This window comes from Prionailurus bengalensis, chromosome F2 (genome assembly GCF_016509475.1).
Source record: "Prionailurus bengalensis isolate Pbe53 chromosome F2, Fcat_Pben_1.1_paternal_pri, whole genome shotgun sequence".
Lineage (NCBI taxonomy): Eukaryota > Metazoa > Chordata > Mammalia > Carnivora > Felidae > Prionailurus > Prionailurus bengalensis.
Genome location: NC_057353.1, coordinates 66,516,157 through 66,531,464, shown reverse-complemented (window position 1 = coordinate 66,531,464; position 15,308 = coordinate 66,516,157). Strand labels below are relative to the sequence as shown.

The 15,308-nt window shown below is 41.1% G+C and overlaps 1 protein-coding gene across 4 annotated transcripts in view; it reads right to left on the bottom strand.

The window, feature by feature from the left end:
- Positions 1–15,308, bottom strand: part of TBC1D31 (TBC1 domain family member 31) — a 77,219-nt gene that overhangs the window by 39,179 nt on the left and 22,732 nt on the right. For all 4 annotated transcript variants that reach the window (XM_043601685.1, XM_043601686.1, XM_043601687.1 and 1 more), the window contains 3 exons: positions 11,691–11,850; positions 8,074–8,274; positions 3,298–3,474 (listed from right to left, as the gene is read on the bottom strand). In XM_043601685.1, the coding sequence (XP_043457620.1) occupies positions 3,298–3,474; positions 8,074–8,274; positions 11,691–11,850 (538 nt within the window). The remainder of the gene's footprint in view (positions 1–3,297; positions 3,475–8,073; positions 8,275–11,690; positions 11,851–15,308) is intronic.

Below are 15,308 nucleotides of genomic sequence, written 5' to 3'. Positions count from 1 at the left end.
AGACACAGAATCGGAAACAGGCTCCAGGCTCTGAGCCATCAGCCCAGAGCCCGACGCGGGGCTCGAACTCACGGACCGTGAGATTGTGACCTGGCTGAAGTCGGACGCTTAACCAACTGCGCCACCCAGGCGCCCCAAGTTTATTTATTTTCAAACAGAGTGTGAGCAGGGGAGGGGCAGAGAAAGAGAGAGAGAGAGTATCCCAAGGAGGCTCCACACTGTCAGCATAAAGTCTGACACAGGGCTCGATCCCACGAACCATGAAATTATGACCTGAGCTGAAATCAAGAGTCAGACACTCAATTGACTGAGCCATCCAGGTGCCCCTCCCCGCCTTACTTTTAAGTCAATTTTTATCTTGATGGAAAAATACTTCATAAATTTTTGGATTATAAAGCCAGTTTCACAGATTACTTCATTTGATACTAACAACTCAATGAAACGGATGGGATGCTGTTTTCTTTTCTTTGAGAAAATGGGAAGGTCAGCGCTCAGTGCCACGAACCTGTGAGTTCAGGTGACTAACTTGCTGAATAAGTCTCAGCTAAAGACTCAAAGCCAGGTTTTCTGACTTAGTTCAATGCCAGTGTGAGAGGGGTGAAGGGAAAACCCAAGATGATAGCGAATGAAGATCCCCATTTGAGAGCCATGCACCAGACACTGAGGGCAACCGGGCGAGACTGGGGCAGTGTGATCTATGAAATAGATATATTCATTTTTGTCATCTGCAGGACACCTGCTGCCACTGCAACCTCTTTTTAAACAAAGATAAAATGCCCAGGTGAGTTTGGCCTGAGTTTGATCTGTTCTCATCTGGACCATCTATGGGTAAAGATCCCACTTCCCCTTCCAGGTCCTGACACTGATCGTTGAAGAGATGCATCTCACCGTGCACAAGGGCTCTCCTTCGCCTACTCTTAGCGCTGGCTGAAGGTTGCTCAGAAGCAGACTGCTCCCTGATGTATTTCTGTGGGATTTCCAAATTTCACTAATACTAGAGCTCTGCCAGATGCCCTGACTGTGATGTCTCTTTTATTTCCCAGAAGTCAACTGGGATCATGGCCCCAGTTTTCCCAGAAAAGGCTCCTGTAAATTCTCAGGAAAGCTGTAGTCAGACCACGTCTCAGAGCTAACATTCAGCTTATTCTCTCATTAGAGCATCAACTAATAGGAACGACATTGTCCAATCTTTACACAGCTAGATTTGTGCCTGCTACTTAGCATTTTAAAACTAAACCCTGGGGCACCTGGGTGGTTCAGTCGGTTAAGTGTCCAACTGTGGCTTAGGTCATGATCTCACAGTTCGCAGGTTTGAGCTCTGCATCGGGCTCAGTGCTGACAGCTCGGAGCCTGGAGCCTGCTTCGGATTCTGTGTCTCCCTCTCTCTGCCCCTTCCCTGCTCATGCTCTGTCTCTCTCTCTCTCTCAAAAATAAATCAACATTAAAAAAATTTTTTTAAGTAAAAAAAATAATAAACCCTAAACAATATTTTGTTTAGGGTTACAGGTAGAGATGATAAAACTATAAAGATAATCAAGGACATAATTAGCACAAAAGCGAGGACAATAGTTACATCTCTGGGACAGAGAGAGAGATGCGGGTGGGGATAAGCACACAGGAGCTTCAAAGCCATGAGTAACACGCTCTTAATGAGGACCTGGGTATGCCCAGAAAACTGTTAACATGTCAGGTCTGAGAAAGCTACCCTTAGAAAGGCATACTAACAAGGTTTGGCCTTGTCTAGTGCCTAGAAACCTGGATTTCGAGAAAGTTCCCACTATCCCCAGAACCAGTAAGAGCGGCTCCCTGTGCCTGAATTGTTTGTATGCTATGATGTATGCTGAATACCTAATTTCCATGTAGACTCTGGGATTTTGACATGTACTAAACAGAGAATGCCTACATAGCCAGCCTCCACTAAAAGCTCCAGGCACTGGCTCTCTAATGAATTTCCCTGTAGACAACACGTTTTAGTTTTTACACGAGTTTCACAATTTTCAAATGCTCAGAGAAAAAAAGGGGTTATTAAAATTAATGTGAAAAATGTCAAGTGCTGGTGAGACCATGGAGCACTGGAGTTCTCAAATACTAGAACTCTTGGTGGGAATACGCATGGTTTCAATCAACTTCTTGGGAAAACTGACAACTTACTACAGATGAATACGCGCATTGCTAATAAGCCAGTAATTCCATTGCTAGGTTTATATCTGGCATAAATGTGTCCTATGTCACAGACAGTGATGTAGTAGAATGTACTAGAATAGTGGCAGCCCTATTTCTTTTTTTTTTTAATTTTTTTTTTTTAATGTTTATTTATTTTTGAGACAGAGAGAGGCAGAGCAGGAACAGGGGAGGGTCAGAGAGAGGGAGACACAGAATCTGAAACAGGCTCCAGGCTCCGAGCTGTCAGCACAGAGCCCGACGCGGGGCTCGAACTCACGCACCGCGAGATCATGACCTGAGCCGAAGTCGGCTGCTTAACCGACTGAGCCACCCAGGCGCCCCGTGGCAGCCCTATTTCTAATAGCACAAAAAATTAGAAAACTACCCGAATGCTTACTGACTACAGAATGGATAAAATATGGTTTATTCACATGATGGAATTTTGCACAGCTACAAGTGAATGATTTACAACTACATGGATTTCTGAAACATAAATCGAACTTAATGCTGAATGAAGGAAGCCAGACGCAAAAGAGTACAAACTGAATGACCTGACTTATGTAAGTACAAAAAAGGCAGAACTGACCTATGGTGTTACAAGTCAGAAGAGTAGTGATCCTTGGGGTAAGGGGGGCAAAGGTCTGGAGGGGAGAAGAAGGGGGTCGTCTGGGGGTGCTGGTAATAGTCTATTTAAAAAAAATGTTTTTTAAATGTTTATTTACTTTTGAGAGAGAGAGAGAGAGAGAGACAGAGCACGAGCAGGGGAGGGGCAGAGAGAGAGGGAGACACAGAATCCAAAGCAGGCTCCAGGCTCCGAGCTGTCAGCACAGGGCCCGACGCGGGGCTTCAACTCGTGAACCACAAGATCATGACCGGAACTGAAGTCGGATGCTTAGCTGACAGAGCCACCCAGGCGCCCCTGTATTGTTTGACTTTTTTAAAAACCATAAACATGTACTAACTGTATACTTAAAAGTTTAGAAAGCACATTATAATTTCAGTTATTCAGTTCTTCTCTTCATATCTTTCTTAAAAACTTCTAAGAGAGGGAAGAGTGATGATGGCCTAAGTATCATAAATCTTGTCCCCAGCAGAGTCATGACAAACAAAAACATAATTATAACATATTCTTACCTCTTTATTTTCGAAATTACCAGTCAGGTCTTGTTTTAATATTCTGGCTTGTATTTTGTTTTCCCTTGATTTTGCTGGCCGCTGAACTCTTCCTGATGTGACTTTCATCTTAAGGCCACCAGAATTCAGTTTACTCTTAGGCAAATCTTCAATCACTTTCACTAAGGGAGGAGGTGGCTAAAAGGGGGAAAAAATAAAATCCAGTGGCTATCCTTGGAAAACAGACCTGTTCACATAGGATTTCCAAGACATGTTTTGAACAGTTTCATAATGTGCCTTAACATACATCCTTATTCTTCAAGCAAAAGTGTAAATAAAATATTCAAGAAATGCTTCCTGGTTGTCAAATCCAATTTCTGCGAAATTCCTTAGAAGAACACAATAAAGATACACAATTAATAGCAACAATAAATAGAATTTAATTATCCCTTGAAAACTGGCCTTAAATCGTAGTATATCAGTCCATTCTTTGCATGATAAAGTTAGTAGTTTGGTGCATGATAAAGTTATTAGTTTGCATGATAAAGTTATTTGCACGATAAAGTTAGTAGTTTGGTGATAACTTGTAGCAGAGAAGCCGCAGTTAGACACAGGGCCCTCTAGAATGCTGAGAGAAGCACCCTAATATTCTTCGGGCTCAAGTGAACTTTCTCTGAAGGAGCTGTCAAATGACTTCCCTCTGGAAGCCTGGGACACCTGCCTCTCTGTCCTTGGTTACATTTTTTAATCTGCAGAGAGATGGCTGTTAGTCCCCTACCGCATCCACAGCTTGCGAGGCAGTTCAGACAGCACAACTTAAATTCTAAACCCTCATTTTTATGGGAAAATAAACCCCAATAACTTCAATTTACTTAAGGGAAAATGTTTCACTGAAACAGTTTCTCTATGAATAATACCTGTTTGTAATCCAAAGATCTTCCCTGAGTTCAAAGGAAATGAGGAGATACGATAACTCAGCTTCCTGAGATCATTTAAATGTTTGAGGTGAGGGCACCTGGGCGGCTCTGTCAGAGAAGCATCTGACTCTTGGTTTTGCCTCAGGTCATGGTCTCATGGGTTCATGAGTTCAAGCCCCACATCGGGCTCTATGCTGATGGTGCAGAGCCTGCTTGGGATTCTCTCTCTATGCCTCTCTGCCCCTCCCCCACTCAGCTTGCGCGCGCGCGTGCACGCTCTCTCTCTCCCGAAATAAATAAATAAGCTTAAAAAAAAATAAATGCTTGAGGCCATTATTGCTAAAGACAAGGTGGATTTGTGATTTTTTTTTTTTTTTTAAATTTTTTTTAACGTTTATTTATTTTTGAGACAGAGGGAGACAGAGCATGAATAGGGGAGGGGCAGAGAGAGAGGGAGACACAGAATCTGAAACAGGCTCCAGGCTCTGAGCTGTCAGCACAGAGCCCGACGCGGGGCTCGAACTCACCGACCATGAGATCATGACCTGAGCCGAAGTCGGACGCCCAACCGACAGAGCCACCCAGGCGCCCCGGATTTGTGATTTTAAAAATGTTTTTCTGGAAGCCAAAGTGCCAATTCCTTTCATATGAGAACAGAGAACAAGAACACAGGGAATATCCCACATGTTCAAACGAACACATTAGATTTCAGAAAAACACAATTTATACACATTAGCTTGCGTTTAAACTGTCATGAAGGCCAGAACAGTGTTCTTCCAAGATCATGTATAATGAAAATGAATCATCACTCCTCAAGAAAACTCTTTGAAGAGGAAACCAAACTTTTAAAAATATTTACTTACTTACCTGAGAGAGAGAGAGAGCGCGCACAAGCAGGGGAGAGGGGGAGAAAGAGAGAATCTTAAGTAGGTTCCACTCTCAGCATGGAGTCCAATGCAGGGTTCAATCCCATGACCCTGGAATCATGACCTGAGCTGAAATCAAGAGTTGGACGCTAAACTGACTGAGCTACCCAGGTGCCCTGAGGAAATCAAACTTTTTGACCTCCTCCCCTCTCATCTCTGAAAGAAAAAAACAGAATAAAGCAAACATCTTGACCCTTTTTTATAACATAGACGACTAAAAGACCGCTTTGAGGTTTCAAAGATTTTTCTCATTTTATCTTCATACGTTTAGGACTTCTGCTTTTGAAACCTGCAGCCTACTGTAAGTGTCCAAAAAATTTTTCCCTATTGTCAGCTGCAGTATGATGAATACATAACACTGTAAAATGTGTTGAGTAGGTAATGAAATAATGTACATGTATGTATAGATACAGCATTTTTGTTCTAAAATTATTATAAGAAACTTTTAAAGTTGTCACTGTATCTATAAGGCTTTTTAAATAGTATTTTTCTAGGATACCTTGTTATTTATTCACATCTATAAAGAATACAAGGATAATACAAAATGTAACAATAGCTCTGCTAAAAAAAAAAAAAAGTAAAATGGCCACTTATTCTATGACTTAATTTTTCAATTCTTTCTCTATGAAATATAATTAAAAATAGTCTGGGGGCACCTGGGTGGCTCAGCTGGTTAAACGTTGAACTCCTGACCTCAACTCAGGTCATGATCTCACAGTTGGAGAGATCAAGCCCTATAGTCAAGCTCTGTGCTATCGGCACAGAGCCTGCTTGGGATTCTTTCTCTCTCCCTCTCTCTCTGCCCCTTCCCTGCTTAGGTGCTCTCTCTCTCAAAATAAATAAATAAACTTAAAAAAAAAAAAAACCTGTCTGACTTCTGGGGTGCCTGGGTGGCTCAGTCAGTTAAGCATCTGACTCTTGATTTTGGCTCATGATCTCACAGTCGTGAGATCGAACCCCATGTTGAGCTTTGCACTGGGCTTGAAGCCTGCTTAGGATTCTTTCTCCCTCTCTCTCTGCATCTCTCCCTTGCTTGTGCTCTCTCAAAGAAAGAAAAACAATTTGAAAACGTCTCACTTCGGAATACTGCCCATCTTTAATATCCTTGAACGATCTTCTCTCTAACCTCAACCCGTTCTTCCAAATCTTTATTAACATTGTTATTCTAGTGCCACATTTTCTCCTTTTGAACTCCATGTGCTTCCACGAAATACAGTCTCCTGAAGGTTACAGCCTGAGATATGAATTGCCATACCTTAGTAGTGTTCAAACACATTAAGTAGGAATTAGTGTACTTATTAGAACAATACTGGAAATTCTCCAGTGCCCAATAAACAGGACTTGAAGGAATGGGACGTGGGTGGGGTTTATAGAGACCACAGACCGGAGCATTTGTGTAAGCCTAGAATAGCCATAAAGACACTAGTGGTGTTGGTAATGTGTCCAAAAAGAAAAAAAAAAAAAAAGATTTCCTACTTCTATTATAGGTTAGTTTTCTGGTCAATATGATCTTAATTGAATGCTTAACAAATACCAGAGAGGAAGTCAATGACTTATTCTGATTTTTCTCAGATCTTTCCCTGCTTCCATTAGTAACATTTCCCTAGCTTTTGTAAAATTCAGCTAAGCTGAAAACTCTAAGAGCAAATAATATGTTATTAAAATGTTTAAAGTTTACAAGAACAGTAGAGTATAACTCCATATGGTTGAAGAAAATGTATGCATGTCATGTGCATGCACACACACGTACACACACACACACACACACACACACACACACACACAGAGTAGATCCTCACTATTCATGGTAGTTCTGTTCTATAAAGAAGCTGCAAATACCAAGTTAGTGAATACTGAATCATTGCTCCTAGGAGAAATAGTTAGGTCCCTGTGAGCCAGAGATGACAATATGTCAACCAATCAACATATAACTATGTTTAGTGTGTGTTTCTGTTTAGCAACACTTTTTAAAAAATATTTATTTTTAGGAGAGCGCAAGCAGGGGAGGGACACAGAGAGGGGGACAGAGGATCCTAAGCGGGCTCCACGCTGACAAGTTGACAGTAGTGAGCCTGACATGGGGCTTGAACTCATGAACTGCGAGATCATGACCTGAGCCAGAGTCAGATGCTCAACCAACTGAGCCACCCAGGTGCCCATTTAAAAACACTTCTTTCATCTATATTGTTGATTCACTAGTATTGAACTCATGCCAACAGCACTATAACTTGTACCTGAATTAGGTTTATCACAACCTTCTTATGCTTAGGAATGTTAGACAGCACTTGAGCATTATGTCTGGGGGCCATTTAAAAGAGCAAAATCAACAACAAAAAGCACAAAACTAAAGAATGCAGCACTAACTAGACCACGGAAAGGACACTTGTCACGGGAGCTGAAGTAAGAAGGCCACGCGCTGCCCTGTCTGGCCTCAGCTGGGAGCCTGCACGACGGGCAGCCCACGGTTTGCACTGCTGTGCACAAACGAATCCCTGTGAATAGGCACCAAGTACGGATTTGAGTTGCAAGTATATTTTTAGCAGTGGCAAGTTCACATTTAAAGAATCCATGAATAATGAGGATTATAAATCCAGGATAATCTGGATTTAAAAAATTAAAAAAAAAAAAAAAAGATACAGATAAGCAAACAGTTGAGAATCAGTCTCTTTTCTCAGATGATTCTGAAGTGTGTATTTTCCCAGTCTTTTTTTCTGTTTGTAAATGTATAGAGTCAATCCTCATTATTCATGTATGTATACATATATGTATGTATATATGTGTGTGTGTGTGTGTGTGTGTGTGTGTGTATACACACACACACATACATACCCAGAAGTATGAATAAGCAATCCAGGATAATCTGAATTTAGAAAACCGGAGCATAAAGATTTTATTTTTGATGATACAACATTTAAATCTTAAAAAAACTTGATGTTGTTTACTTGAAAACATACCTTATTTATTTCTTGTGTTAGAGCTTGAACTGAATATATGTTCAGACTTCCATTTTCCATAATGGATGCAATGTACCGTCCATGTGGACTAATTACTGATGAGCTAATTCCTTCATCAAGGCTCCCAATTTCAAAGAGAAGTTTGCAAGTCTGTATATTAACAAATCTCATGATACCATCTTGACTTAGCACTCCAAGAACCTAAGAGTAGAGAGAAATAATATGAGTTCCAAAAACATACTTATTTTAACCTCCCTCCCTTCCTCCCTGCCTCCCTGCCTTCCTTCCTAAGAGAGAAAGAGAGAATGCCCAAGCAGGGTAGAGAAGCAGAGGGAGAAAGAGAATCTTAAGTAGGCTGCACGCTCAGTGCAGAGCTAGACATGGCGCTCCATCCCCTGACCCGGGATCATGACCTGAGCTGAAATCAAGAGTCAGATGCTCAAATGACTGAGTCATGCAGGCCCCCCCAAAACACATTTAAAAGTCAAATGTCTCTTGGGGCACCTGGGTGGCTCAGTCAGTTAAGCATCCAACTCTTGATTTTGGCTCAGGTCATGATCTCGTGGCTGTGGGATCGAGCCCTGAATCAGGCTCTGTTCTGACGGCGTGAAGCCTGCTTGGGATTCTCTCTCTCCCTCTCTTTGCCCCTACCCCACTCGCTCTCTCTCGGTCTTTCTCTCATAATAAATAAAAAACACTTAAAAAAGTCAAATGTCTCAGATGTTAACTAGACTTATTATAGAGATCATTTCACAATCGAAATGATCGAATATCGCAATTTCGCAATCAAAATATCGAATCATCATGGGGCGCCTGGGTGGCTCAGTCGGTTGAGCGGCCGACTTCGGCTCAGGTCATGATCTCGTGGTCTGTGAGTTCGAGCCTCACGTTGGGCTCTGTGCTAACAGCCCGGAGCCTGAAGCCTGCTTTCGGATTCTGTGTCTCCCTCTCTCTGACCCTCCCCCATTCATGCTCTGTCTCTCTGTCTCAAAAATAAATAAACATTAAAGGAGTATACAAAGTATACTTATAAAAAAAAAATCGAATCATCATGAAGCTAATCTTTTATGCCAATTATACATCAATTTTTTAAAAAGTCAACTCTCTGAAAGTCAAACTATACACACTTACATGTACACGTATGTATGTATTTATATACGGGGTTTGGTTGTTTTTGTTTTGAGGGGAGGACAGACAGAGATTATATTCACAAAGGGCCATCATATATTTCAAAATTGCTAATTATGGCTCATGTAGATTTGCCCTATTCAGGTCCAGGTAAGCCTGGCTCTGACCAAAACCAGTAAGGTGCCCGTGCTGGGAGACTATGGCAAATGATCAGCCAGCCCTTCACCTGGACCTCCACACTGGTCGTCAGAGGCAAGGAGGGGAGGGCTTGCTCTCGCTCACCACACCCACAGCTTGATGAGAACTGGCATCTGTCCCTCATGCACCCAGCTCTGGGCAGTGGTAACAAACATTTGGGGGAAGAAAGAAAGTCTGTGGGCTGCACAGACAGTAGAAGGGTAAGAAGGAAACTAGTCTTTTAAGGGGAAAAATTTAGTCTTAAGTCACACAATTTGAAAAATTAAAAACATGTACTAAAAAAGCATAAGCAAATACACAATAAACTCCTCTACTGCCTGATCTATGCACAGGCTCTTTTCCCAGTGCCGCTGGCTGGTAAGCAGTGCCACCATGTGACTGCATGAAATGCTCATGTCACTTGTTATATGGAAGACGACAGTTGGTTGTGGGAAACCCCCTCATCCACAGCTGATGCAACCTCTCTGGGGGGCAATTTGGCAAGATCTCTCAAAGTTACAGATGTACCTGATTCTGAGAACCACTGCTTCAGCTCTGGGATTTTATCCTACAGACAGGATGTATGAAATGGTACATGCAAAAAGTTATTCAGTTATTCTATTTATTTACTCACTCACTAACTCAGGCAATCTTTATACCCAATGTGGGGCCTGAACTCATGACCTTGAGGCCAACAGTAGCATGCTCTTCCAACTGAGCCAGCCCCAGGCTACCCTGGTGCAGCGTTATTTGTAATAAAGAAGGACTAAAAACAAGTTAGGTGCCCAATAACAAAGGACTGGTTAAAAACCTATAAAATACTATGCAGCTGTTAAAAAAAAAAAAAAAAAAAGAAGCTTTGTACTGACATAGAATAAACCATCTTCGAGGGCAGTGAAGAAAACAAAAACAAAAAAAACAAAAAAAGTGAAGAAAAGCAATGTGCAAAGCTGCATTTTTTATATGGCAGAAGGGCAGTTCATGAGATTGAGCCCTGCGTCCTCTGTGTGGACAGTGCAGAGCCCGTTTGGTTTCTGTCTCTTTCTCTCCCTGCTTGTGCTCGCTTGCTCTCTCTCAAAATAAATAAATAAACTTTAGGAAAAAAAAGTGGCAGAAACAGTGGACTATTATAACAGTAGCAGTTATGGAGAATAACTGGACAAATGGAAAAGAAGAGATTTCACTTGACTGTCTTTTTTTTTATGTTTTCCACCTTGGGAATGCATTATCTATTCAAAAACTTAAGTTGGAGGCAGCCACCTGGCTCAGTCAGTAGAGCATGCAACTCTGAATCGCAGGGTCATGAGTTATATATAACTTGTTAAAGTACAAGACTCAAAATAGTCAATTTAAAATAAGAACGTTAAGGTTTAACTACTCAACCATTAAAAAGAAAAATGGTGTGGGGGCATCTGGCTGGTTCAGGCAGTAGAGCATGTGATACTTGATCTCAGGGTCATGAGTTCAAGCCCCATGTTGGGCATGGAGCCTACTTAAAAAAAAAAGATGAAAAAGATAAAATAAAATACATAAGCAAAGAAAAAAAATGTTTAAATGCTGTGTAGAGGGGGAAGTACTTTGCAAATTAAGGCAAGATACAAAGAAAACATGTTTCATAAAACTAAGGCAACCAGTTATGGTAGGTAGAACACAGTACAACAAGGAGAAAAATTTTATTTTTTTAAAATTTTTTTTTAATGTTTATGTTTATTTTTGAGACAGAGAAAGACAGAGCATGAACGGGGGAGGGGCAGAGAGAGAGGGAGACACAGAATCGGAAGTGGGCTCCAGGCTCTGAGCCATCAGCCCAGAGCCTGACGCGGGGCTCTAACTCACGGACCGCGAGATCGTGACCTGAGCTGAAGTCGGACGCTCAACCGACTGAGCCACCCAGGCACCCCAACAAGGAGAAAAATTTTAATCTTAGCTCCTCCTTTTTAATCTTTATAATTAATAGGAATGTTGACAAGTCCCTTAATGTTTTTAAGCTTTAATGTCAGTCTATGTAACGGAGAGAGTACCTTCCATGCCTGTGTGCAAATAGAAAATAATATGTTAAAACACCCTGTAAGTCATAAAGTATGACATAAATTTAAAGTATATAGATTTTAGAAAAAGGTTAAATTGTCAGTAATACACAAAACCTAATATTTTAAAACTTTTTCAATTTTAGACTCTTCGCAATATCAGCAATTTCAAGTCTTTGTAACAACCAGGGTACAAGTTAACTAGGAGAGCTATTAATATAGTTCAGAAATTGATATGCTCTTTCTCAGAAAGTATAATGTCCTACATTTATTTATATTACTAACCTGATTAGAACCAGCATCAAAACTATCAGGAAGAAATTCTAGATGGCGAATGGCTCGAACTTTAGTAGGCATCTGAATAATTCTAAATAGCTGTTTAGCTTCCAAGCACCACAAGTGAAGGTGATTTGATTTACCCCCAGCAGCCAGGATTCGACCATCTCTGTATAACAAAAGGTGAGAAATTAGGACTACGTGAATAGTTTTTAAATTTTTTTTAATATTTATTTTTGAGAGAGAGAGAGAGAGAGAGAGACAGACAGTGTAAGCAGGAGAGGGGCACAGAGAGAGAGAGAGAGACATAGTATCCGAAGTAGGCTCCAGGCTCTGAGCTGTCAGCACAGAGCCCAACCTGGGCTCGAACTCACGAACCGTGAGATCATGACCTGAGCCAAAATCACACGCCTAACCGACTGAGGCACCCAGGCACCCCTAATGTGAATTGCTTATGGTAGCAATGTCCAGTATGATCCAACATGATAGAAATATTCTGTATCTACACTGCTCAATATGGTCACTACTGGCCACATGTGAATGAGAACTTGAAATGTAGCTAATGCTTCTGAAGAAATAAATTCTTAATTTTATTTACTTATTTTTTAAAGTTTATTTATTTTGAGAGGGAGACTGAGAGAGCACAAGCAGGGGAGGGGCAGAAAGAGAGGGAAAGAGAGACTCCCAAGCAGGCTCTGGGCTGTCAGTGCAGGGCCAGTTGCAGGGCTTGATCTCACAAACCGTGAGATCATGACCTAAGCCGAGATGAAGAGTCAGAGGTTTAACTGACTGAGCCACCCAGGTACCCCATATTTAATTTTTATGAAGTAGTTCATGCACCCAGTAGCTACCACATAGGAAAGCTCAGGTTTATAGCATATATTTTTTTACCTATTGTATTAAGACACCAGCTTAACATGTTTGTTCGATGACTTGATTGAGAATTTCTGAGTAACATTTATCTTTTATAGCATAATCTCAAAGTTAACACCCTCCAACTTCCTACATTTCACACATGACTATACTGAACTGGTACAACACCGCTACACGAAAACTCAAGAAGCCCAAGCTTTTTTTCCTGCTCAAAGAAAGCTACTTTTAGAAAGGTACAAAAAGAATAAGCTGTATTAACTTGCAAGGCTGTTGCCCATTCATTCACCAAGGACTTGTAGTGTCTAATACAAGCCAGGTATCATTTCGGTCACCAGGGACACAATGGTGAACAAGGCAGGGAAGATTCCTGATCTTGGGGATTTTCAGTCAAAAGAAAGGCAAACAAATAAATGAACTCGATCTCAGCTGATAAGTTCTATAAAGAACTATACAATGAGATGGGAGTTACAGAGCTGGGAAAGGAGAAAGGTCTACTCCCTAAAAAATGAATGAGCCAGGGGCACCTGGGTGGCTCAGCTGGTTAAATGTCTGACTTCGACTCAGATCATGAGATCAAGGTTCATGAGTTTGAGCCCTGCATTGGGCTCTCTGCTGTGAGCACAGAGCCCACTTCAGATTCTCTGTCCTGCTCTCTGGCCCTCTCCTGCTTATGCTCTCTCAAAAATAAATAAACATTAAAAAAACATTTAAAAAATGTGAATGAGCCAGTCACGGGATGATTTGGAGGAAGAATTCCATGCTGGTCGGTATTTCAGACTGCAGTGCACAGTGTGAGAAAGGAATAAGCTTGTACCTAAGGAAGAGTAAGAAGCCTCACTCAAGTGTGGTCCTAACCATGTTAGGGAAAGGAAATAGGACAAAGGAGAGGGAGACGAAGGCCAGATAACAGAGGTCTCAGGAATATTATGGGAAGTTTGGATTTTATTCTAAATATCAGGGAAAGCCTTTCAAGGGAGTTCAACAGGGAAATGACATGATTTGACTTATTTGACTAATGGTTTAAAAAGACCACTCTATCTGCTATGTAGAGACAGACTTTAGGAAATAAAATTGAAAACACTGAGACCAAATAAGGAGACTATTACAGGAACCTGAAAGAGACTAGGATAGTTGGAGGTAGGTGATACTGTGGCAATGCACAAAAGATCAGACCAATTCAAGATATAATTTGGTGGAATTGATGGGATTTACTCATGACTTAGAAGTGGGTAAGAGCAAATGAGGAAATAATATGTATTTTCTAGCACTTTCCACTGAAAAGGCCTAGAGACATTGACCAAATCAGTCACAAGGAGTGTCCCCTAGCATCCAGACTGGGTCTTGAAATATCATTACCCACACAAATGAAACCAGGTTTGGGGCACCTGGGTGGCTCTGTGGGTTAGGGGTTGGACTCGATTTCAGCACAGGTCATCATCTCATGGTTTGTGGGATCGAGCCCCATGTGGGGCTCACAGCCCAGAGCCTGCTTTGGATTCTCTCTCCCTCCCTCCCCCCCCCACTCCCCTGCTCATGCTCTCTCTCAAAATAAATAAATAAACTTAAGAAAAAAACAAAAAACAAACCCAGGCTCTTTAGAAAAGTGGCTGATACCAGGTTTGGGACAGAAAATATACAAGATAAGCCTGGAGCATTTTGTTAGATTAGAAACAATGAGAGCTTTCAAAACAAACAACTGGAGTTGTATCAAAAGGGTTCAAAGCCAACTTGAAGAGGATCCCAGTGGTCAACAATGAGAGAACTGCAGCATCACTAAGAATAATGTTAATGGATTAAATCACAGTTACTATTTAAATCCATTCATTCACAAAGATTAAGGGCAAAAGCCTTCACTGGCTACCTTGGGAAGAGGCCAATGAACAATTCATTATTTTTCATAACAATTTTTTTTAAAAGAAGGGAAATTAAGCATTTATCCCGCATTTCATTACAACCTATAAAGTAACCAGAGAGTTAACGAGAGGAAGTTTTTTCTTTAGAAAGATTCTGGTTAATAAGGGAAGAAGGAATGACAGAATGAGCATAGCACCATTTTGCTAACCTCAAATGCAATACTGGATCTAGGTCATGACCATCGATGACCACTAATATCACAAGAGAAACGTTCCTCCTGATGAAAGTACACAAACCACCTATCATGCTTCTTGCCCCCAAATCAAGCCTGAATCAGACCAAGCCTCCAATTTACAAAAAATATAGGTGTAAGCAGTTTACAGGAAATACAGATGAGAGAGGGTCACATTAAAACACCACCACAGGGATGCAAAAAGAAAATCTGGAAATACAGAGAATGCTATAGGACAAATGACCAGTTCCTTAAATAAGCTGCAAAGAAAAAATTTAAAAAGAGATATATTAACCAAGACACTGTGTGAACCTTGATTCCTGATTTGAACAAAGATTAGATACGTGAGACTATTAAGAAATTATTCATTTTTAAAAGTGTGGTAATAGGTTAACTAACTGAAATTTAAATAAAAACTTGGGGGAGAAAAGTGGTAATAGTACTACGGTTATGTTCGAAAAGGACTCTTTCCTTTAGAGATACACACTGGAATACTTACGGATAAAATGATATGCATGGGCTTTGCTTTAAGGCAACGAGGTAGGTAGCAGGAGGCAGTAATGGGTGGAGTTACAGATAAAATAGAGGTGGCTATTAGTTGATTATTACAACTAATAAGAATACTCTAGTTAGGGGGGGCACCTGGGTGGCTCAGTCGGTTAAGCGTC